The sequence below is a fragment of the Euphorbia lathyris genome, chromosome 8 (assembly GCF_963576675.1).
Source record: "Euphorbia lathyris chromosome 8, ddEupLath1.1, whole genome shotgun sequence".
Lineage (NCBI taxonomy): Eukaryota > Viridiplantae > Streptophyta > Magnoliopsida > Malpighiales > Euphorbiaceae > Euphorbia > Euphorbia lathyris.
The window spans coordinates 24,272,101-24,298,869 of NC_088917.1; the positions used below are offsets into that span (position 1 = coordinate 24,272,101).

At 35.3% G+C, this 26,769-nt stretch overlaps 2 protein-coding genes across 2 annotated transcripts; both read left to right on the plus strand.

The window, feature by feature from the left end:
- Positions 1–2,651: 2,651 nt before the first annotated feature.
- LOC136202092 (derlin-1) lies at positions 2,652–6,521 on the plus strand. Its single transcript, XM_065992563.1, has 7 exons — positions 2,652–2,833; positions 4,251–4,386; positions 5,154–5,227; positions 5,380–5,473; positions 5,626–5,754; positions 5,852–6,012; positions 6,245–6,521. The coding sequence occupies exons 1-7, from the start codon at positions 2,817–2,819 to the stop codon at positions 6,372–6,374; spliced, it is 741 nt and encodes a 246-aa protein (XP_065848635.1). The 5' UTR covers positions 2,652–2,816; the 3' UTR covers positions 6,375–6,521.
- Positions 6,522–17,165: 10,644 nt separating this feature from the next.
- Positions 17,166–19,390, plus strand: LOC136204138 (profilin-4). The gene is made up of 3 exons (XM_065995339.1): positions 17,166–17,398; positions 18,201–18,338; positions 18,976–19,390. Exons 1-3 carry the CDS (start codon positions 17,270–17,272, stop codon positions 19,108–19,110), a joined length of 402 nt encoding a protein of 133 aa, XP_065851411.1. The 5' UTR covers positions 17,166–17,269; the 3' UTR covers positions 19,111–19,390.
- The last annotated feature ends 7,379 nt before the right edge of the window (positions 19,391–26,769 follow it).

The window sequence follows — 26,769 nt, forward strand, 5'->3', positions numbered from 1 at the left end:
TTTATCAGTAACAAATCACAAACTTTCGTTGGGATGTAAAAAAAATAAAAAAAATATACTGTCTTTTTATACGAATTAGACAAAAAAAATACAAAAAGTCCATGGAATTTATAAATACTAATCTCAAATTCTATTATTAAATTATAAAAAACATGGAATCCTTTTTCTAGAACGAATTATTATGCAATTGGTGCAGAATAATGAACACAAATACATATCTGTGTTTTTATAATAGTGTCTGAAATTGAACCAATTTATCAACGTTAGGGGTAAAATTGCACCATTTTAGACGTTAAGAGTAAAATTGCTCCTAACCCATAACGTTAGGGGGTATTTTTGTACCTTAACCCTAAAAAATATAACAAACCAAACAAAAAAACAATGTAAAATATATTTATATATATATTCTTCCCATTTTGCCCTTCCAAACCCGCCAGCCCTCCTGAGAAATTCCTCGCCGAAACCAACGCCTCACCATCGTCTGCCTCCATGAAACAAACACCGAGGACTTCCACTCACCGTTAATTGGTATATCTTGACACTTCCTAGATCTGAAGCAAAATGAAGAGAAGATCAGATAATACAGGACATAAATGGAGGAGTAAATGATGTTTAACGGAGTTTAAAGCGAAAGCAGCACCGCCGCTGCATCTGTACGCGTTCGGCAGCAAGGAAGTCGGTTGAAAAAGGACTGCTGCTATGGAATATCTTCTCTAGGGTTTTCATTTGAAGAAGATATTAGAGAAAGGGGATGGCTGCCATGAAATCCGGCCATGGGAACCCGAGGTGAGCTTCATCTCTATGAAAAGAGGGAAGAAGAAGGAGAAGAGGCAGGAGTTGTGATTTAGGCTTATGAGAGTCGAATTTGTCTTTAATCCTTTTAATCCTTTTAATCCTTTTAATCATGCCCTTCCTTATCTCAATTTAGCCCCAATTGCTTAAATAGAATTCTAATAAGCCCCTTACAGTTACCCCTTATTATAAACTTCGGTCCCCAAACATTTTTATTCATGTAATTAGGCCCCTCATGTTATAATTTAACCCCCGCTAGTTTTTATCTTTTATTTTTTTCTTATTCCACCCATTTATATTCTTTATTAGTTTTTATTTTACTTCATAAATAAATAGAAATTGAGTAATTAATTATTCAGTGATTGATTGCTTGAAAATTCGATGGTAAGACTGCAAGCCGTGCAATATTTCCAACTCTAAATCTACCTAACATTGTGATAATGCTTTTTTTATTTTTAAGTTCCAGCACATTTGAACAAATATGAGAGCTACACCCGGTATTTGATAAGGAGATTTTATCCTTATCTTTTAGAATAATTTATGATGTATTTTTCAGCAAATAGCTAAGCTTAATATTTAATTTTATGTATATTTCAATGAAAAAAATATGCATTTTTAATTAATTTTAGTCATTTTCAATCCCTTTTTGCTATAAATAAAATGAATAAATAAATTGAGTTATCTTGGATTTAATGTTCGTATTTTACAGGCCTAAGGAATAGACACAAAGAAATAGGAGAAGACAGAAGAAAGGCTAAGAAAGAACTCATCATTTGCCATATGAAAGGAAGAAAATATCTCTTTCAAACAGACACATAGCGTGTGGAGTGTGAATTGGATAAAAACGACAGGATTTCGGCAATCAACTGAGTCAACCAAGTCAATGTCCCCTATTCTACAAACATCCACACGGTGTGCGACATAGTCAACATGCCATGTGAATTAAGATTTCTCAGACAGAGACTCCTTAAGACTGTGCTCATGGCGTGCGCCTATTCCACATGTCGTGTGGTTTACCTTTACACGAGCAAAATTAGCCTCAAACGGTGTGTGATCTATATTTTCGTCCAAGTCAACCACCAAAATAAGTCAACACGATATGTCACTTTTTCCACACGACGTGTGACCTCTAAATTCAACAATTCTTATGTGAATGAATGTAAGATAAAAGCAGTTTACGATTATACCCCGAGCTTGATTTGTGTATAAATCACCCAATTAGGTATTCAACTTTTATGTAATAAAAGCACCTTACATCTTGAGAGCTTGGTTGTAGCAAAATTCTTCCATCATCTCTACGAAATTACGGTTCCATCATTTTTCCCCAAGCTGAAAAGTTCCACCTCTTAATCTGAAGTGACGATTTTGAGTCCGGTTAGCTAGTTATAACGGTTGAATCTTCTACATTTTTACCTTATTAACTAGTTTGTACTCTTTCTATGTACTAGATTCAGTTGTATTCCGCTTTAACTCTCTTCATAATTTCAATATATGAAACTATTTTCATTTCTCTTATACTTGTTAATATTTATTCCTTACTTTAATTCTCATAATTGATTATTGTGTACGTTGATCACAAACTTTGAAATCTATTAGAATTCATATAGGTGTACTTCACCGAGATTGACAACCCGAAAACCGTAAGAATGTACTATAATATCTCCATAACCACCTTCTCATATTTTATCTCAAATCGGTATATTTAGCTGCTAATTTCACATATGTAAATTTGTCTATCTATATTTTTAGGAGTATCTGAAATCAATTATCCAAAAAAACGATTTTGGGCTAAGGCCCAAACATATGAATTAAAATCATGGCCCAATTGGAACTTGACGACTAAGAAACCGAGGAAGACCGCATTCAAATCGACGCCGCACCGATCTCTTCTTTTCCAGCATTGCCTGTTTCCAGAACATTCGATTTCAATCTGGAGTAGAATTTTTCATAAATTATATTACACAATCATATTCAGACGGAATTGCTTTGAGGAACTTATAGCAACTGAATTATCTGCATCTTCAATGTCTTCACCTGGCGAGTAAGTAATGTTTCCCCTTTCTTCAAGTTCTCTATCAATTTATGCCCTAAGAGATTGTTTTTTTTTTTTTTTCAATTGTTCTCTATTTTAGTGTTTCTCGGATTTGAGCTATTTGGCTTCAGCTGAACTTAATCCTAACTATGTTTAATTGCTCGTGTTTTCTTTAGTTAAATCTTGAAATGTTTACCCCCAAACTAGGCATTTAACTATGACCTTTAATCTCAAATGCGATTCAACTGTGATGAGAATTAAGATGATATTATTTTAGATTCAATCAAAGGAAGAGAAGCACAAATAGGATGAAGTAAATGATAATCTTGTATTGGGGAATTTAATTACTTCTTAACATAGGAAATGCTGGTTTAGTTTAAGGCGTAGCTGCCCAACCCATGAGGAATGGAGTCTCGAAAACCCGACATCTAGATTTTATTCCAAAGAAAGCTAGCGAATCAAGGTCGAAACCCTTGCAAGTAGAGGTTGCGAAGATCTAATCCCAGTCTCCAACAATTAGGGATTTAATCCTGAATTGTTCAATTGCAGTTCAATTAATCAAGAATAATGATTCAAGACTTTAATTTCCCTTACATGACTTAAAGAATTAAAATGAAATAAGGCCAAATAAGGAAGTGAAAATTGAAAACAAACAATTAAATAAAAAGGGTAGTTTTCAGCTCATGGAAACCCAAAAAAACAAACCACCAAACCCAAAGTCTTCTGAAATAACTCGCAGAGTCGGTCATGACTCACTGAGTCAGAGGCTTTGGAACAATCTGTTTGGATTGTTCATGGTGACTCAGCCAATCAATTCCAACTCCAACCCGCTTCGTTTTTCGACTTTAAACTTCGTCTTCGATGTGCTCTTCGTGTCCCAACTCCGCAAAAGTGATAAAATTGTTTCAGTTAGAATTTCGCAAGCTTTGTAAAATTATCAAACAAAGGATTAGAATTTGTAAATGTGATCCCAATATCATCATAGAGGATCCAATTCTCATCAGCTAATCTGTTGCATGATTTGGACCAAGCATTATTTTGATTAAATTGTTATTGATCTTTTTAATTACAATTGAAATAGACAGATAACACAGCTTCAAAGAGATGTTATATTTGATGAACATCTCCATGATGTAGAAATCTTGAAATTGTCCTTTCTGGGGATGCTATAATTAGAAATAAGTTACACATTGCTTCTGTTTTAGGCTGTAATGTTTTTATTGAGGCCTTGTTTTGCTCTGCTATCTTTAATGCTTGATTTTGTGTGTACTAGCAGCAACACTGTTTTTTCTAAAACAACTGTGAATTGGTAGTCGCAGTTCTTTACATTTTGTGTGTGTGTGTGCCAACTCTATATCTCTTGCGACTTTTGTTGTATATCCATCTTGAAGCCTTATTTGCAACTTTTGTTGTCTGTTTCTTTCAGATACTACCAATCCCTTCCACCTATAAGCAAAGCATATGGGACTTTGTGCCTACTTTTCACAGTGGTCTATCAGCTTGGAATACTTGAGCCAGTACATGTTGCATTGATATATAAACTTGTATTTTATCGTTTTCAGGTACGAAATCAATTGTCTGCCAGCCATTGTATCTCGTAGGGATCTGTTGTATTTTTTGAAATAATTTCAATTTAACATTATTTTCCATTTTATATTTTTCTGATACACTTTTTGAAACAATCTAAATAATTGATTGGTATTTAAAGAATTGATATCCTCATCAGTGAATCTTGGTTACTATAATTGCCTGTGGTTTGTTAAATTTTTCTCTTGCAGGTAAGGTATTATATTCATATCGTAGTTATAGGAATGTAATATAACGGTACTAGCATACACTAAATTTATTTAAAGAATTGAGATTCTCATCAGCGAAACTTGGTTACCATAATTGCCTGTGGCTTGTTATTTTTTTTATCTTGCATGTAAGCTATTATATTCATATTGGAGTTATAAGAATGTAATATAATGCCACTAGCATACATTTAAATGGAAATTTAAGCTGGAAATGCTGTTTGAAAACCCTAACACGAGTTGAACTAATTGACTTAATAACTGTGCTTGACTGCACTTTGTTTCTGGATCCATTACTTGAGCTTTCGACTCCATACTGCATATATACGCGCATCCAAACTCAAATTAAAACCCAACCGCATTTGTGATATAAATTCAACTTTAAAGTTCTTTTTTTTTTTTTTTTTTGAAACACAACTTTAAAGTTCTATTTACCGAGTTTTCAATTGAAATTGTGATGTTGGATATTTTCTTCCTGTTCAAGCCCCCTTTATTTTGCATTTGCTATATGACAATAGCTTTATATGTATTTGCAGGTATGGAGGCTTTTTACGAATTTCTTTTTCCTTGGGAAATTTTCGATCAATTTTGGAATTCGTCTCTTGATGATGTAAGTTTTTAGTTGCATGGATATAGTGTGATCTTATTTTGCGACTCTCTCCTATATCAGTCTGAGGTCTGTGAAGTTAATAAAATACTATATGGAGAACTCCATTCCAAGCATCAATTCCTTCTAGGTTAAATTTTTGCAATTGTGTACAGAGCCAGATATGGTGTTCAACTGGAGAAGGGACCATTTGATAGGCGCACAGCAGATTTCATGTGGATGATGATTTTTGGTGCCTTTTCAATGTTGGTATGTAGTTATCTACATTATTCATTACGTTTCTTATCTGGTACTTGAAAGTGTGTTTACATTGTTAAATGCTGGAAGTTTTGATTATACTGCGCTTATGAACTGGAGGAGGTATGAGATGAGCTGAAATGTGATTTCTTTTTTCTGTCCAGTTACTTTCTGCGATCCCTATATTTTGGACGCCATTCTTGGGAGTATCCCTCGTTTTCATGATTCTCTATGTGTGGAGCAGAGAATTTCCTAATGCGCAGATCAACTTATACGGGCTTGTGACTCTTAAGGTATTCGCAATGTTATAAGTTTTCTCCTTTGCACTCTTAAAATTCAGTGTTTAGCTTCCGTTGCTGACATATTTACTTTTGCCAATCATTTTATCAGGCATTTTATCTACCGTGGGCAATGCTTGCTTTAGATGTCATATTTGGCTCGCCTCTTATGCCGGATCTCCTTGGAATCCTAGCAGGGCATCTATATTACTTTCTGACTGTGTTGCATCCTCTTGCAACCGGAAAGACATTGCTGAAAACTCCAAGATGGGTGTATCCTTGCATTAATTTATTTCTGATGGATAAAAGTATATTTTTATATTACTTAGTTTCGTGTTCGTTTACTTGCTGACATCTTAACAACACATTCTGTCTTATGGCATCATTCTGCAAAGCAATTCATTAACTTTTAGGTTTAACTTTGATTTGCCCTCGTATGATCGTTTCCTGACCGATCCTGGTAATTTAGATTGATGTTTACTGCAATTTCCTTGACTGTTATTAGACATAAAATTGTGGCCAGGTGGAGAATAGGAGCACCAGCCCCAACAAGCAGAAGTACAAGTACCCAACCCCAACCTGAAAGAAGTACGGGGGTGGCTTTTACAGGGAGATCATATCGGCTAGCTGATTAGTTATAATCTTCCTGTATTACCTGTTTCTGGTTCATAATTTTAAGTCAAATGATTTTATTTTATTTTATTTTTTCTAGAATTTTCTAGTTGTATAACAGAAACTATTAACAGTTGAACTGATACTGATGAATTTTTTTTCTTTTTTTTTATTCCTTTCATTTTTAAAATTTCCTCTTTATATATATGATCTGTTCGAATTAAAAAGAAACTAAATTATATTTATGGACTTGGTCCATAATTTATATATTATTTTAATTTGATGGTTTCAAATCATGATGTGTAGAGATATAGAATTCGAGATGTGTAGAGATATAGAATTCAAGATTTGAAGGCAATTTTAATTGGTTTTAAATAATGCTTTGATAAGCAAATAAATTAATATTAAAAAATGTGTTGACCTCCTAATTTTTCCTTTTATACTTGATACTTTATTATACCAATATTTAGGGGAAAAAAATCATCGGGTTTTTTTTTTTTTTTATTACAGAAACAGGAAAACAAAAGGGAAGGAAGAGAAACAGCAAAGAAAAAAAAGAAACAGCAGCGGCAGCAGGAACCTACCCCAGAACCAACCTAGCAAAACACTTTCCAACTTGAGCATTCCAACAGGATAGTTATTATGCGTCTCCATTGTAAGTTTATCCGCCATCCGGTTTTACTCCTTATAGACATGCTTGAACACAATAGCCTCAAAGAAGGCTGCAGCTCTCTTAATCCCCTGCAACAGATTTCAAGTACTTCCCATCAGAGACACGTTCAAATTAATTGTCCGGATGAGCTCTTGATTGTCTGACTCTACTTCGAGTAATTTGATGTTGGACTCTTTGGCTAATTCAATACCAGTCATAATCCCCCAAATTTCCGCTTCGAAAGAATCACCTCTCCCCATGTTATGCACAACCCAGGACTCGAGACTCTCACGAATAGCGCCCCCATCTATATTAAGCTTATACAAACCTCCATTCGATGTATTCCAACCAATCAACACCTCCTTTTTTCCTGACCTTTAAGGATGTTATCTGCTGCCTCCCATCCATGGACGAATTGGGTAGTAGTTTCGTGAATGCATCTACTCTGATCTATAGGGATACCGCTTCCCCTATCGAAAATAAAATAATTCCTCCATTTCCAAAGAAGCCAACAGGTCATGAGGAAAAGAGCTTACCAATTAACCACATTAATCTCATTATTGAATAAAGGCCATTCAAACCAAGAATTAGCAGGCTGATTGAAAAAAACAGTATTGTAGGAATAAGCACATTAATCTCATTTGCTACCAAAACAATTGCTTTGGGTAGGCATAAGCAAAGGTCCACCAGTTCTTCTGCTATACGTACATGTATTGTAGGACCAATGAGACTATGCAATAAGTTGAGCCATTTGGCCTTCTCGAGAGTCTCAATCTTATAGTACATTCCATGATTTATTAAAACAGTAGAAGTCTTCGTGCATGAAAATATCAACCAACCCTGCTTATCAATTGTTGGACGAGGCAATCCAATTTCTTCTACATTTTCACACAAGGTATCTATCAAAATCATATAATTTTTGTTTGAAAAAATATTGTGAACCGCTCTACTAAATCATTTTCTTTCTGCTTTATCTAATGAAAACTCCATCTGATCAATAATCAATTTTTGTATTTCTTGGACTGAAAGCCCTTTGCCATCAACGAATAAAACAACCCCTCTATTAAATTGATCTTCATAATATTTTATGTAGAGATGTTTTAGTAAATTTGTCTTTCAACTCCCAACAACACTAACTAATCCGATAACACGATTCTGCACAATTACTTCAAGAAGATATAATGGAATTTTAAATTCCGGTTTTGGCCAAAAAGCAACTGCACCAATTGATACATGTGGTCTCTTAATAACAAGTGTATCAAAATCCTCACTAATCAAGCTAGTAATTTCTAAATTGAGTTTTATGATTCTATTACCAATATCATAGTTTCGTTTCCAATTTTTCCAGAAGCACCAAAAAAATACTTTAGTTTCTGCAGCTTTTGCCTCCTCTAGAAGTACTTTTGCTTCCTCAATGGCTCTAGATGAAGATTTATGCCATCCTTCCACCACCGCTCTCACCTTGGTTTTTATTGCATCCTCAACATTCGTCTGGCTATATAAATCTATTTTTTTTATCACTAAGCTTTTCAATGTATATTTCCAAAAGCTTCTGGTTGTCGGGTAAATCATCTATCACTTTCTTCCACGAAGTAGCAAATTCGAGGAACACCGCCATAAATGGGTCACAGGAACACGGGCAAGGAAGACAATACATTTGGTAAATAGAAGATTTGAAAGAACAGTGGAGATTACTGATGTATTTATGTCTTATTGTCTTTGAAGTTTCACCGCCTATTTATAAAAAAATTATAGTTATGCAAAAGGAAATTCAATCCAAACTTCCATCTTTAATTTTCCTTTGCTTATATTTTAGGCCGGAAGTAGATTAAGCAATTTCATTAAAATTTCATTAATCATTAACAAACAAAGAAGGGCGTTATTGCATTATAATTAATAGATTTCTTCTTTCTGATACGTAACATTTTCCGTTCCTTGTATTTAATTCCACTAATTAGTAGTCATTTCGATTCAATTACTCAAAATTCTAATTAAATTAGAATTATTTGAAATCAAATTTTGTTTGAGTCAAACTATTGTGTTTAAGAAAAAAAAATTGAGTTTAGTGCTTAAAGTCATTGATGAATGTATGAAAACGCACATGATTAAGTTTTTAGATACTTAAAAGTTATTCTAGATCAATTAGAAAATTATTAAATTGAGAAATTTGTTGCCATGTCAAATATTTTTCTAATTGATCTCATTTGCTACCAAAACAATTGCTTTGGGTAGGCATAAGCAAAGGTCCAGCAGTTCTTCTGCTATACGTACATGTAGTGTAGGACCAAATTTTCTAATTGATCTAGAATAACTTTTAAGTATGATCTAATTGATCTAGAATAACTTTTAAGTATCTAAAATAGTAGGACGAAATGACTACTAATTAGTGAAATTAAATACAAGGAACGGAAAATGTTACGTATCAGAAAGAAGAAATCTATTAATTATAATGCAATAACGGTCCTTCTTTGTTTGTTAATGATTAATGAAATTTTAATGAAATTGCTTAATCTACTCCCAGCCTAAAATATAAGCAAAGGAAAATTAAAGATGAAAGTTTGGATTGAATTTCCTTTTGCAGAACTATAATTTTTTTTATAAATAGGCGGTGAAACTTCAAAGACAATAAGACATAAATACATCAGTAATCTCCACTGTTCTTTCAAATCTTCTATTTACCAAATGTATTGTCTTCCTTGCCCGTGTTCCTGTGACCCATTTATGGCGGTGTTCCTCGAATTTGCTACTTCGTGGAAGAAAGTGATAGATGATTTACCCGACAACCAGAAGCTTTTGGAAATATATATTGAAAAGCTTAGTGATAAAAAATAGATTTATATAGCCAGGCGATGCAATAGAAACCAAGGTGAGAGCGGTGGTGGAAGGATGGCATAAATCTTCATCTAGAGCCATTGAGGAAGCAAAAGTACTTCTAGAGGAGGCAAAAGCTGCAGAAACTAAGGTATTTTTTTGGTGCTTCTGGAAAAATTGGAAACAAAACTATGATATTGGTAATAGAATCATAAAACTCAATTTAGAAATTACTAGCTTGATTAGTGAGGATTTTGATATACTTGTTATTAAGAGACCACATGTGCTAATTGGTGCAATTGCTTTTTGGCCAAAACCGGAATTTAAAATTCCATTATATCTTCTTGAAGTAATTGTGCAGAATCGTGTTATCGAATTAGTTGGTGTTGTTGGGAGTGGAAAGATAAATTTACTAAAACATCTCTACATAAAATATTATGAAGATCAATTTAATAGAGGAGTTGTTTTATTCGTTGATGGCAAAGGGCTTTCAGTCCAAGAAATACAAAAATTGATTATTGATCAGATGGAGTTTTCATTAGATAAAGCAGAAAAGGATATGGTAGAGCGGTTCACAATATTTTTTCAAACAAAAATTATATGGTTTTGATAGATGACTTGTGTGAAGACATAAATGTAGAAGAAATTGGATTGCCTCGTCCAACAATTGATAATCAGGGTTGGTTGATATTTTCATGCACGAAGACTTCTACTGTTTTAATAAATCATGGAGTGTACTATAAGATTGAGACTCTCGAGAAGACCGAAGGGCTCAACTTATTGCATAGTCTCATTGGTCCTACAATACATGTACGTATAGCAGAAGAACTGCTGGACCTTTGCTTATGCCTACCCAAAGCAATTGTTTTGGTAGCAAATGAGATCAATTAGAAAAATATTTGACATGACAACAAATTTCTCAATTTAATAATTTTTTAATTGATCTAGAATAACTTTTAAGTATCTAAAAACTTAATTATGTGCGTTTTCATACATTCATCAATGACTTTAAGCACTAAACTCAAACTTTTTTTTTTCTTAAACACAATAGTTTGACTCAAACAAAATTTGATTTCAAATAATTCTAATTTAATTAGAATTTTGAGTAATTCTCGAACCATTTCCAAATTGATTCGAAATGACTACTAATTAGTGGAATTAAATACAAGGAACGGAAAATGTTACGTATCAAAAAGAAGAAATCTATTAATTATAATGCAATAACGGTCCTTCTTTGTTTGTTAATGATTAATGAAATTGTTTAATCTACTCCCAGCCTAAAATATAAGCAAAGGAAAATTAGAGGTGGAAGTTTGGATTGAATTTCCTTTTGCAGAACTATAATTTTTTTTTATAAATAGGCGATGAAACTTCAAAGACAATAAGACATAAATACATCAGTAATCTCCACTGTTCTTTCAAATCTTCTATTTGCCAAATGTATTGTCTTTCTTGCCCGTGTTCCTGTGACCCATTTATGGCGGTGTTCCTCGAATTTGCTACTTCGTGGAAGAAAGTGATAGATGATTTACCTGACAACCAGAAGCTTTTGGAAATATACATTGAAAAGCTTAGTGATAAAAAATAGATTTATATAGCCAGACGAATGTTGAGGATGCAATAGAAACCAAGGTGAGAGCGGTGGTGGAAGGATGACATAAATCTTCATCTAGAGCCATTGAGGAAGCAAAAGTACTTCTAGAGGAGGCAAAAGCTGTAGAAACTAAGGTATTTTTTTGGTGCTTCTGGAAAAATTGGAAACGAAACTATGATATTGGTAATAGAATCATAAAACTCAATTTAGAAATTACTAGCTTGATTAGTGAGGATTTTGATACACTTGTTATTAAGAGACCACATGTGCCAATTGGTGCAGTTGCTTTTTGGCCAAAACCGGAATTTAAAATTCCATTATATCTTCTTGAAGTAATTGTGCAGAATCGTGTTATCGGATTAGTTGGTGTTGCTGGGAGTGGAAAGACAAACTTACTAAAACATCTCTACATAAAATATTATGAAGATCAATTTAATAGAGGGGTTGTTTTATTCGTTGATGGCAAAGGGCTTTCAGTCCAAGAAATACAAAAATTGATTATTGATCAGATGGAGTTTTCATTAGATAAAGCAGAAAGAAAATGATTTAGTAGAGCGGTTCACAATATTTTTTCAAACAAAAATTATATGATTTTGATAGATACCTTGTGTGAAAATGTAGAAGAAATTGGATTGCCTCGTCCAACAATTGATAAGCAGGGTTGGTTGATATTTTCATGCACGAAGACTTCTACTGTTTTAATAAATCATGGAGTGTACTATAAGATTAAGACTCTCGAGAAGACCGAAGGGCTCAACTTATTGCATAGTCTCATTGGTCCTACAATACATGTACGTATAGCAGAAGAACTGGTGGACCTTTGCTTATGCCTACCCAAAGCAATTGTTTTGGTAGCAAATGAGATTAATGTGGTTAATTGGCCTCAGTTAATTGGCAGGCTGATTGAAAAGCAATTCGAGCAACATCATTACCATAAATTTTATCTAATCTGACAAAGACGGAGTGCCTATGCCAAGTGAGTCGATGACCCGAGCAGCCCAGGTCAAAAACACCTCATTCATCCATAGATTGATGATGCCTCAAATATCTATTCATGTAATGATGTCCCCGCCTTTTTAATCCCCCATGGATGAAATATCATTAAAGTCGCCCATTATGAACCAAGAATCAGATATAAGCTTACCCAACCCAATCAACTCATTCCAAAGCAATTTCTTTTATGACGAAATAGGGGAAGCATACACCACAGTAAGTTTGCAAATCTCAGACCCATTCTTACCAACCGAGCAATGAATAAACTGAGTATGGGTAATTATCAGACAGATATCAATGATCTCAGGTTTCTAGAGAATCTAAATACCCCCAAACCGCCCTTGCGCTTCAGATCGAATACACTTCATGTTATGAAACTTAGTCAAAATCTTATGGGCAGTGGTACCACTAATTTGAGGCTCAAGAATAGAAACACAGACAGGGTTGAACTGTTTAATGACATCTCTCAAATGGACATGGGAGGCCTCACTCGCCGCTCCTCGAATATTCCAGCAAATAAAATCAATCATAAAGAAAGGCTAAGCTTAGCATTAAGCCACATATTTCTGAGGGATACCTTCAAAGCGAGAAGAACTCCCTATTTGCTCTTTGTTCACTAACTGTTTTGGTGCTTTAGTTTGCCCCTTCCCATCTTTAATTTGTTTCTTTCCACTACGATATTCATTTTTCTGCCCTAAGCTTGGTGGTCGATGGGTCTCTTGGATCATAGTATCAGCATAGACAGTAGTCTGCACCTCATTACTTGTATTTGGTCTCGTCACTTCAATCACATTCTCAGTCGGGTTGTCTTCGAATAGAGGATTTTGGTCACTAACATGTAACGACATACTGCTTGTAGCTTCTTTCTTCTCCCTAAGTGTCTCCTCCACTATCTTGGCCCCTTGATTAGTTCCTTCAATCTCATTATCTAAAATGGCAAATCGAGACCCAAGAGAGGAAGACTTTTCCATAATTTTTCTAGCTTGTTCAACTTCATTTTGCTGAAGCCCCATCCAATTTGCATTAGCCTCATTAATCTTGGTGTTTGAATCACTTGCACGAGTTTGGACCTGGTGATTAGTTGAAATATTCCTCCTTGCTGGTTTTTTCACTACCATCCAAGGGCCGTAGTCATTTAGAACCTCAGACCTTCCATTCAACGTGTTAGAGCCATTTGAAGTTTCTTCTATGAGTGTTCCTTTGGAAGGGCACATGTTCACCTCATGGCCGTATATGCCACAATCAAAACAAATATAATTCAATCCTTCGTACTCAATCTGATATGTCTGACGCCGGAGTTTTTACTTAGAAAGCAATGGTGAGGACAAATCCACTTCCACACAAACTCGAGCAAATTTACCTATTTATGCTCCCACAGTCTTTTTGTCGACGTGGTGAACCTTCCCTGTAAGATTACCCAATCGTGTAGTTCTCATTATAGTATTCTATTGGCAGGCCAGGAAATCTCACCCAGGTAAGAACTTTTTTCACATGATCATCCAAGGGATTGAAATTAGGGATCTAAAGACGAATAATAGACAATGCTTAGCTATAATATAAGGCCCCCCTTCAATAGCATGTTGATTGTCAGTCTCATTCTTAAACTTAATCACATAGTAATCATTTTCTAGATCAATAATTTCAATTGTCCCAACCTTAACCCAAAATTGTTTGAGTCGTTGAGAGAGATAGTGAAAACCAACCTTTTTCCCCATCACGTTGACGATTAAGGAACACTTCCAACGACTCCATAAGAGGCGTTTATCCTCAATCGAGAGTCTCACATTTGGGCACTTTGGGTCATCTTCTTCTTCCTCATCTGCATCTGACTCTGGTCCGAATTCTTGAATCCAATCTCCTTCTGGTTCAGAATCCTCCATAACATCAGTAACATCACCTTCCCTAGTGACGATATTCGTCCAGCTGACTTTCCTTCGAGCAGGGGATTGTAAAGTCTGGTTGGGATTAAGGATACTTTCCTCAGGGAGGCTGTCTCTTCCTTTCGATTTTTTGCTGCAGTGGCTGGCCGGAGAAACCACCGTCTCCTTGTGGGTTTTTTCACCACCGCTTTCGCACTCCATTTGCTGTAACAGAGCTTGATTTACGGTAGCAGAACTTGATTTTACTTCTTTTAATTTATGATATTGAGCCTTTTTTTTCTTTGAATCATATTGAGTATTTTTTTTAAGAGAATCATATTAAGCTTTTGATTAGTTATAAAGGGATGACGTTTTTAATAGTATGGAATAGTATAAATTAATCATAAATTTCTATGGAAGATCGATTAACCATATGTTACCAAAAAAATTTAAGACTAATTTGATTGTATTTATCTATTACATTAGATATTTCAAACATCAATTAAGTATAAAATATTTAATATGTTACTAACATAGTTGTAAAAAATTGTTAAAATGTTAATAAGTAAGTCTTATACATATATAAGGTAACTGTAATTTTATTTGTCAATGTTCACTTTGTTAGTAAATATAGTTAGAAATATAAACAAAATGTATAAAACTGTTTTAATTTATCGATAAACTTATTTGAAAAGCCCAATAGACAGTCAAATAATTCAAACCAATCTATTCAAATTTTCAATTAGATAGGAGTAAAATTAACCTTCTTTGAAAATATTATAATTAAATTTATATCATAAGACTCAATCTGCATTTCTCCAATCAGCATTTCTCAAAAAACGTTAAAGTGTTTGCAATAAAAAGTAAGTGAGTTTCGAAAGTGAGAGTCGATTGGGTGAAACAAGTATTTGCAATAAAAATATGTGAGATGATAAGTGTTAGATAGTTATTTACAATCAAAATCAAAATCTTGCTGAAATTAAACTACAATGATATATCTTCATACAAATCATCAGTTATAGAGGTAATTATCCATTCATTGGTTTCATTCTCTAAAAAAAGTACAACTTTTTATTGGATTGAATTATGATATGTTTTCATTCGATATAAAATATTTTCATTCAATATCTAATTTTGGTAGATGCATTTTTCCCATGAAATATATGACATGTTTCATTATCTTAAGACATTAATTTTCCATTCAACCTCTTTTTATCTTCAATTCGATTCATACACAAAGAGTTGCTATAAATATAAATTGAAGGTTAGTACTTCTTTTTTCTTCTTTAAAGTTTTGATTTATACTTAAACTCGAAGAATGATTTGAAATGTCAAAAAGATTTATAACAAACCAGAAATAACATTGCAAATAATACTAACAATACTTGACGAGATAGCAAGATGAGAGATCAATATAGATCATATTAGTGCTTCACTTAGCTGCTATATAATTCTATGAGTTTGTTTTCAAATTTCAACTACCATCTTTACTAAATTGGGCGTCTTGATACTTATAATACAAAATTAGAGAAAAAAACAAGTTTTTTTTATGATTTAATTGAAAAAGTTTTTGACTTTTATAGTTACTAAAATTGAATTACTAAAATGAAATTTTATTGCAAAAATAAAATAAAATTATTTACTACTTTATTAATAAAAAAAGAGATGTTAGCCACTGGAATCAAATGAAATATATATTGACAAAATGACTATTCTATGTTAATACGTCATTAATGAACTTGCAATTTTTTTATGCATTTTACATTGGACAATTTTTTTAATTGAAAATCAAATATGATAGAGGAGTTTTGTTGAAAATAGAATCAAATTACTTTTTTTTGTCATATACTACAAAATTGAATATGTTTGTGAAGTTAATTAGAAAATATTGATATTAAAGCTAAATGTATATGCTAATATCAATTGTTGAATTGAAGTTAGATACGCATTAAGATTTAAGACCGTATATTTGAATGTAAGATTATTTTGAAGGATTTAATTTTGAATATTTTTTTTATGTAATTAACTTTATATCTCTATCATAAATAACTAAAATTTCAAAACGTAAATTATTACATATTTTCAAATTTAATAATATGTTTAGAATATTTGATAAAATATTATATATCTTGCTCTTCCACTAGTAACAACTTATTTTTTACTCCTAAAAGATTTTGAAAACACAAATTAAAATCGAAATTGAAAGATAAGCAATAAATGACGAGTTACTCATTGTCATCCATTATTAAAGTAGGATTAGTTAATCAGATGATCAAAGAAAAAAATAATGAGAGATTAGTTTCAAATTAATTTATGATTTAAGTATACTACTATAGCATTTTTCAATTTTTTTTTCGGTTAGCAGAAACAAATTCAGCTGATATTCAAAAACGACGGATTTGCTTAACGTTCCTGTGAAGCCACTCGATCTAGAAGGTATTCTCTGAAGGAATGATCTAACATCAAAAATATGATTAGAAGAACAGTGATAATTTCTATCTCCAAGCAAATCAATACAAAAACAGACTAATTACGAAAGAGAAAGATAGATATCTAGATTAGTGAAAAAAAATAACTATAGAGAGAAAGAGATTAACATGCATGTTAAGCATTAGTTTAAAAGGGAAAAATAGAAATAACAATTACCATATGAAAAGTAAAGGTTCTATTCTATATTAAATGAAAAATATGCTATTTTTTTTTTTTTTTTTTGGTACTAATAGTCTAAAAATTTAAGTTTTAGTTATATTAAGTTTTTATAATAGATGGATTTGCAAAAGAAAAACTAAATTATTGGCTTACTTCCACATTAGCAAAAAGACCTTTTCAAACTTGAGCAAAAAGACCTCTTCAAACCTTTAAATAACGTCTTTATTTTCTCTTCCACAATTATATATATATATGGTATAGGTATGGTATAGATTACAGCCTTCTCAAACACAATACTCTTATTCTACCTATTCTCGCTTACACTCTTACCCTCTCTCCAATTCACAAACTCCGGTAAATATGTCGTGGCAGACTTACGTCGATGAACACTTGATGTGTGAAATCGAAGGCGGAGGTCAGCATCTAACTGCCTCTGCCATTGTTGGTCATGACGGTAGCATCTGGGCTCAGAGCACCTCTTTCCCTCAGGTCTATCCTCTTTTTTCATATGCATTCTCATTTTATCGTTGTGTTCTGATTTTAATAGTTGGATCTTGTCGATTGTATTTGTTGCGATGATGATGATTTCGTGTTGCATCTTGATCAATTTGTGATCATGATTTCCCTCGGATCTCTCATTTTCATTTTATCGTTGTGTCGTTCTGGTTTTAATGTTGCTTAAACGCGTTGATGATTTTTGATTGCATGTTGATTAATTTGTGATCGGAAAATTTCTTAGTTGTTGAAAAACAGCAATGCACTCGTTATTGATGTGATTTCTCGGATCTTCTTCTTTGCTTCATCTCCTTCGTTTTGATTTCAATTATTCCTATATTTAGTTAAATCGCGTTGATGATTTTTGATTGCCTGTTGATATATTTGTGATCGGACAATTCCTTGACAAACAGCAATGCACTCGTTATTGCTGTGATTTCTCGGATCTTCTTATTTGATTCATCTCCTTCGCTTTGATTTCAATAATTCCTATATTTAGTTAAATCGCGATGATGATTTTTTTATTGCATATGTTGATTAATATGTGATCGGAAAATTCCTTAATTGTTGAAAAACAGCAATGCAGGAATGCTATGATCTTCTTCAAGGCGAAATGTTCACAATGTTAATGCCTATTTTTCTTTATTACATTCGTATGCTTGCATTTTTTTCTCTCTAAGGTTTTGTTAATGATCCTATCCTCATTGATTCGGAAGTTATTGATTTGTAATAATGATCCTCTCCTCAATCCTCATTGATTTGGAAGTTATTGATTGTTTGGAATGTTGGATTGCAGCTCAAGCCTACAGAGGTCACTGGCATCATGAAAGATTTTGATGAACCCGGTCACCTTGCCCCTACAGGCCTATATCTTGGGGGCGTAAAATACATGGTTATCCAAGGAGAGCCTGGAGCTGTTATCCGTGGAAAGAAGGTGCTCCTCTGCGTATCTTTTTCTTAATCTTATTATCAAACATCAAATAACTTATATTCAATGGAACTAACAGTATGAAGTTTGAAGTTTCCTAAACCCTTACATGTAATGTCATAGGATCTTATATATAGCTCTAGATTTGATTCATTAAGGCTTACCAAACATGTTATTAACTATGTTGCATGAAACTCCTGTTCGTTAGTGTTTCCGTGTTTCCGCGTCAGGTAAAAATTGAAAATAGGAAACCAGTACAATACAATTCAATTCCAATTTCAACCATGATTCTAGCTATTGAAACTTCCTCTTTAGTTAGAATTTCTTTTTGATTACATTAGTTGGAATATCATCTTAAAATTTATAAATGTCCCAATATTTTTAATATCTACACGTTTTCTCATGTCAAAATAGCAGGTGGCATCATTATGTTAAAAACCACCCGTTGTATATGCCAACGTGCATTACTTTTGAACTAATTCGACTGAAAATGTATAAATTGTGGATTAATTTGATACCTAAGTTCATGCGGTTCCAAATTGATGCTGCAATTCAAGTTTAAGAGCCAATCTTGGACTGATTATGCTTGTTATATGATGCAATTAACTAAATAGAAGCATGGATTGGTTGTGTTTGTTGGCAGGGATCAGGAGGGATCACCATAAAGAAGACTGGTCAAGCTCTTGTTTTCGGTCTCTATGAGGAGCCAGTGACTCCAGGACAGTGCAACATGGTTGTTGAGAGGTTGGGGGATTACCTCGTTGATCAGGGGCTGTAGGCCTAGCCAGTCTATCACATATTTATCATCATCATCATCATCATATATATCTCCTCTGAGCTCAAAATCCTGCTTTTTGTTTCTTTCTTTTTTTTATATCCTTTTTTTGTATTTGATCTCTGGTTCCCAGTTTGCACTCTCTTCTGTGAAAAGCCTTGAATTGGCATGAATTGAAGATGTTTGCAGACTTGGTTATCTGGTCTCTCTGCCTGTTTTGAGTTGCAACTCCTTGATAAAATTTTGAACTAGTGTGAATTTATGCGGATATTTTTCACATTCTTTTTCTTGTGTCCATTTACTTTGATTGTTTCTAGCATTAATGATTTTATATTTTACGATCTGGATGAAAAGAAATAGAATAAAATACAACAGAAAGGACCTCATAAGAAATAATGGAAGGACATGCAAATATGGCTTTGCATAACATGTAGTTGTCATAAAGGAATTGTCCATATCATTATCTTCTTCATGGGTTAGGGGATTATTCCTCTAAGAACAAAGCAAAAAAAAAAAAAAAAAAAAAAAAAAAAATCAAGAAAAGTGATGGAGATGTAAAAGGGGAGAAGAATTAATTATGGAATTCAAGAACCATTGTCTTATTTTTTAAACTTTTAAAAAAGTTTATGAGTTTCTGATCATTTGTTTTTTAGAGACTTAATTCTTAAAACCTTAAAAATTTGGAAACTTAAAAAATCTTAAGAGTTTAGGAGCTTAAAAGCATCTTCATACATTATATTTCAAAATCATTTAATACACATGACATATTATAAATTTTAGGACGAAAATTCAGTTTTATTATACTATTTATTTCCAATGGGTAAACTTTACCACCACTTGCATGAGATTCATTATCTGATACGGATTCGTGATGATAAAGATGATTTTAATGTTAAACTAACAAATAATGATTTCTTCACTAGCTAAATTAGTAGCAGTTAATCATAAAAGGTTAGAAACTTTGCTTCTAAAGAGGAATTTTGTGTTTAATGATGTAGATTAAAGTCGACTGAGAGTTTTAATCCTAAACTCTTAAAGATTTCATTAAAGTCGACTGAGAGTTTTAATCTTCTCAAACTAAACTTGAAGGTTGGATTAACCCAAAACAAGGATGAACCTTGAGCTCTAATGGAGGCTTTGATATTGATTTCATAAAAGTTATGGAACATTACAAATTAAGGAGCTTATATGATTTTGGGTAGTCATGCCATGGGTCTTCATAGCCGCAACCTTATTAAAGCTATTAAGAGGCTTAGCCCCTCATTTGATATCCTTGAGTTCAGCCACATTTTCCGGGAGCCACTTGGCAGCGGCAGGCCATGAGGGGGTGTTAGGTGTTTCTACCCTTACCGTTCCCCCTATCGCTCTTTCTCCTCTTCTTTTAGAGGATAGGATTGGGGTTAGCTTTCCTAGGCTAATCCCAGTGTAGTTGCTTGTTTTGCTTTGCTTTGCTTTCCTTTTCTACCAAAAAAAAGGAGCTTATATACTCCATTAAAAGATGAGGGAAAATACCCAAGAGCCCTCAAGTAAGGTTTCTAACACAACACACTTGGTAGGGGTAAGTTAGGGAAGGAAAAACCAATGGCAATTCAGCAAATAAGTGGGGGTGGCAAAACAGTAAATAGAGGTGGAGTAGAAATGGTCTCCAACCACAAGAACTTGGTGGAGAAGTATCCTCCAGGCGGAACACGCCTCGCGTGGTCCTCTTCATGCCCCGCGTACTCCTTGTCATGCCCCGCGTAGTTGAGCTGATGGACTTAGGGGCTCTGTTGGTCGGGATTCACGCGTGGCGTCCCTAGGCGTACGCCCCGCGTACTTGACCTCCTGGACTGGCTTCTTCTCGGATGCCGAATCTATGCTCCGCGTGTATAGAGGCACGCCCTGCGTCCTTGAGCTCATGGACAATTCTTCGGAAACGGGATCCTTCACGCCTTGCGTTTTAGTGAGCACGCCCCGCGTGCCTGGCTGGTCATCCCGGATCTCGTTGTTCTTGTCTCTTGGCTCCGGGCTCGGGCTTAGGGAAGGGATCCCTCATCATTTACAACAACAACAAAGCCTTAGTCCCGAAATGATTCGGGGTCGGCTAACATGAACCATCATATAAAACCGTGAAATCAAGTCGTGTCAGAGACACAAATTCTCTCCCTCCACTCTTTCCTATCCACTACCATATTTTCCTCAATCCCCAATACACTCATATCACTCTCGATCACCCTCATCCAAGTTTGCTTAGGTCTTCCCCTACCCCTCACCACTACATCCCTATGCAACTCTTCATTCCTCCTAACCGACGCATCAAGCGCTCTTCGTCTTACATGGCCAAACCACCTTAGTCGGTTTTCCCTCATTTTATTCTCAATAGATGTAACCCCTACTTTTGTCCTAATTATTTCATTACTCACCCGATCCTTTCTCGTATGACCACACATCCATCTTAACATACGCATCTCCGCCACCGACATCTTATGAATGTGACAGTGTTTCACTGCCCAACACTCCGTACCATATAACAGTGCTGGTCCGATTGCGGTGCGGTAGAATTTTCCCTTCAATCTATTTGGCATGCCGGGGTCACAAAGGAAACCTGTAGCACTCTTCCACTTCGTCTAACCAGATTTAATCCTACGAGCAACATCTCCATCTACTTCTCCATTCGTTTGGATAATAGATCCTAAATACCGAAAACAATCTGATGCCTGAACAACTCTCCCATCTAGGGTGGTTGTCCCTGCCTCCCTACTCCTATCGCCGCTAAACTTACACTCCAAATATTATGTCTTACTTCGGCTTAGCTTAAACCCTCTAGATTCTAAAGTTTATCTCCATAGTTCCAACTTCCTCTCCACGCCTTCTTTCGTCTCATCAACCAACACAATATCATCTGCAAACAACATGCACCATGGTATACCATCTTGAAGTGAACTCGTTAGTTCATCCATAACGATGGCAAAAAGAAATGGGCTTAGTGCAGAACCTTAATGCACTCCAATCGTAATAGGAAACTCTTCAGTCTTCCCAACACTGGTGTGTACACTCGTGCATGCTCCCTCATACATGTCCTTTATGATGTCAACATATTTCCGCGAAATGCCTTTCCTTATTAGAGCCCACCAAAGTAATTCCATTGGTACCTTATCATATGTCTTCTCCAAGTCAATGAAAACCATATGCAAGTCTTTCTGCTTGTTTCGATAGTGCTCAATTAATTGTCTCATTAGGTGGATGGCTTCCATAGTTGATCTTCCCGGCATAAAGCCAAACTGGTTTTCCGAGATCTTCACCGTCCTCCTTGGCCTTTGTTCAATTACTTGCTCCCATAGTTTCATAATGTGACTCATTAATTTGATTCCTCGATAGTTGGCACAATCTTGGACATCGCCTTTGTTCTTATACATTCGGATGACATCTTATTGTTTCTCCAAATTTTGTTGAAGAACGTCGTCAACCATTCGATTCCTCTCTCTCCCAAACATCTCCAAATCTCAATAGGGATGCCATCAGGTCCTACTTCTTTCTTCAATCTCATCTTATTTAATGCCATTTTGACTTCACCATTTTGAATTCTCCGTATGCATTCACGATTTATCATATCGTGAGGGATACTTGTATCTCCAACCTCTTGTCCGCGATCTCCATTAAATAAGTTATCAAAATAGGACCTCCATCGTTCCTTGATATCCTTATCTCCAACTAGGACTTTTTGGTCCACATCCTTCACACATCTAACTTTTCCGAGATCTCGCGTCTTCCTATCTCTCATCCGAGCAATTCTATATATGTCTCTTTCCCCTTCATTCGTATCCAATCTTGTGTACAGATCCCGATTCACCTTTGCTCTAGCATCTCGTATGACCTTCTTTACTTCCCTTTTAGCCTCTTTGTACTTTTCGTAGTTCTCATCACTTCTGCACTTCCCTAATATTTTATAGGATTCTCGCTTACTCTTTACTTCTTGTCGTACTTCTTCTGTCCACCAAGATGTGTCCTTACCCGGTGGCATGCTACCTTTAGATTCCCCTAGAACTTCCTTCGCTACTTCCCTTATACTATGCTCCATCTTAGTCCATATCGAATCTATATCTAAATCCATATTACAAGTCCAAATATCTTTTTTGGCCATCTCATCCACAAATTTTTGTTGATTCTCCCCTTGCAGTTTCCACCACTTAATCTTAGTCTCCACTTGTGGTGTTCGTTTTCTCATACATCTCTTACTTCGAAAATCAAGCACCACTACTCTATGTTGGGTTGTCGTACTCTCACCAGGGATCACCTTACAATCAATATAACTCTTTCTCCAAGCACTCCTTATTAGGAAGAAGTCAATTTGGCTCGCATTACCACCACTCCGATAAGTCACTAAGTGGGATGTTCTTTTCATAAACCATGTGTTCATGATACTCAAGTCATAGGCTGATGCGAATTCCAAGATATCATTTCCTGCTTCATTTTTATCTCCAAAACCATACCCTCCATGAACCCTCTCAAACTCATCTCGCCTAGAACCTACGTGTCCATTGAGATCACCACCTAGTACCATCTTTTCATCGCTAGGAACCTGTTGCACCACTTCCTCCAAGTCCTCCCAAAAAGCTTGTCTCATAGAGACATCTAATCCTATTTGTGGCGCATATGCACTTATGACATTCATAACCTCATCTCCTATCATAAGCTTAGCACTCATAATCCTATCGCTCTTCCTAGACACCGCTACTACATCATCAATATACTCCCTATCAATAAGAATACCTACTCCATTTCTACCCTTATCTTTTCCTGAGTACCACAATCTATAACCCCAAGGAGCTATCTCTCTAGCCTTGGCTCCAACCCACTTGGTTTCTTGTAAGCACATTATATTTATTCTCCCCCTCTTCATAACATCTACAATTTCAGCTAATTTTCCTGTCAAAGAGCCTATGTTCCATGTCCCAAAGCATAACTTATTACCCCTACCCCTACCCCTACCATTACCATGGACTAGCTTATTTACCCGCAACCCTTGCATATTTGACACCACCCCCGGGTCTTGGGGTGGCGTGCCGCTTCGGGGCGACGACCTAGCAACCCTTGCATATTTTTCACTACACCCGGGTCTAAGAAGTGCAGCGCGTCGCTGAGTAGGGAATGTTGGTCCCTTATTTAGTTGCAAGTATAGTTCCAAAGGGGGGGGGTTAGGAACTATTTAAACTTTTTCCAAACTTAGGCAGACTTCTTTTACTAAAGAAAAGGTTTGAACAGCGGCGCTGAGTAAACATCAAGATACTGGCTTAGTCAACAGGTGACTAGGTCAGTTTCTTAGCTTGAGTCAGGAGATAGCACTTAGAGTCTATTCCTGAGCTCTTACGTTTTAATGCGCACAACTCAACTTGACCTCTTGACTTGGTCAGTTTTGATTGTTTCAGCAAGCAATATAAATAAGGAGTCAAAGGTTTAGAAATACTTCACTCAGCAGATTTATCCAGGTTCGGCTTCTTCTAAGCCTACGTCCTGTCCCCGGAACACGTCCGAGATTTCAAATCCTCTACTGAGCTCTTTAAAGGTAGAGCCTCAAACCTTTTACAATATCAGCAATTGAGTATGACAAGAGTACCTTCCTCTATACTTCTACTCAATCCTAATCTCTCCGCTGAGTACTTAAAACCGAGTACTCAGCCTCTCCTTTCTATCTCTAGAAATGATAAGTGTTTTTGTCCTAATACAAAGATGTGCTAAGACACTTTAGACGATTTACAATCACTCTAGACTTTTACACAGATATGAAAATGTAGTGTAAGAATTTTTCTTTGCTTCTAGCTTGCACAACTTGTAGAGATTTGGTCAGCGTAATGGCTTGATCAAGTTCTGTGTGTTGTGAAGCTTGTGATGGCACTATTTATAGAGACGTCTGGTCATTCGGTCATTTCGAATTTCGAAATAACCGTTGGAGGGAAACGGCTATATGTCGTTGTCATCCTGACTTGCATAGAGCTCTCGGCCAATCACAATTGTGTATCTTCTGTCCTCGGTCAGCACAGCAGATGGTCTCTCCTTTTATGGTAAAGTCAACTGGACAGCATACTGTGTCGTCTGAACTTTGCCAAAAGAGGAAACACTTTGTCTGGAAGTTTTCCTTTGCCAGCTGCTGTCTTGTACGCTTTGTCGAGACTACTCAGCAGCTTCATCTTGAAGTTGTTCCCGAAGGTCTTCTAGATCCTTCCGATTGCTGAGTTGCGTTTTGAACAAAACGGCAACGTCTTGATATACGCAGGCCGAGTGTACTGAGTTGTTTGACTTGGGCCTTGGCTTCCGTATTGGGCTTGGGCCTTCCAATCCTTATGACTTATAACATTTATACTCAACATTTGAACAAACACATTAGTAGAATAAATCAAAGCATTTAAACTTAGTGTGTTTAGAATATGTATTTTAACAATTTTGTCAAATCAAAATTATGTAGAAAGGTGTTTCAACAAACTCCCCCATTTTGATGTTGGCAAAACTGTGCAGCAAGGAACTCAGTATGAGCTCCCCCATGATAGTTGACCTAGTATAATTAAGCAAACTCCCCCGTAAGGGTTGAGCTACTGACTTAGTTTTTCTTAAGACATTTAAGGATTTAAATGAATAAGTCTAAGGTCAGTTTTCAGATATAGGTCAGCTATATCACATATTCTATTTACTTAGTGTTAGGCGGAAGTTTTTAGACATATAGAGCGTGCTGAGTAATTTGTTGTTCAATGAGTTCTTATCAGAATATTTCATAAGTGTATAGGTTCATGTCAAACATGTTATCAGCATATCTTTTAGTCAAATATTGTAAGTGTTAAACAAAGCTGATATAAATGAAGATACATAATAACTCAGTACTTATTAGCATATATCATAACTCAGTATTTGAATAAGAAAAGTAAGTATGATATATAAGTTGAAAGAAGTCAGCAGTTACACGACAAAAGAAATAAACAACATAGATTACAAATGTTAAGACCTAGCCTATCTATTTCTTTTTCTTGCCCTGTGACTGACTTCGCTCGTACTGACGTCGCTCATGCTGAGCTCTGGCAGCTTGCGCTTTCTCCCTCGTTTTGTCAACTTCAGGGAGCTTGAATGCATCGGTTAAGACAGCACGAGAAAGTTCTTGGGAAAGCTCTTTGAGTTTGTCAGCACTTTCATTTACGCCATCAAAAATGGCAACTCCATCAGCTGATACTTCTACTGGTATATGAAGATCAGCAGCACTGAGCATATTTACACTGAAAGCTTGAGCTTTGGCTTGCTAGATGAGAGCTTCAGAGAGGCCAGCAAAGACTTGGTGGAAGGTTTTTAAGAGAGCTGAGTCATAATGATGACGCTAGATATTATTATGACGGATGTGATTGAAGGATTGCTGTGCGAGAGATAGCAACTCATTCTGTTTCAATGCGTCAGTATCCATCTCTTGTTTGTTGAGATTAAGTAGCCTGATGGCCTCACCGATTTGCTCGACTGAGCACTGACTATAGGACACCATTTGCTCATTTGTCTTAAGTTGCTCAGTATGAAGCTGAGCAAAAAGCATCTTGAGTTCTGAGGAAGTGGCGTAGTCAGTGTTCACAGCAGATAACTTCTGAACTTGCTGATGGAGAGAGTTCAGATGTTGAATTATTGATAGCTGTATCTCTGCCAACTTGGCAAATGAAT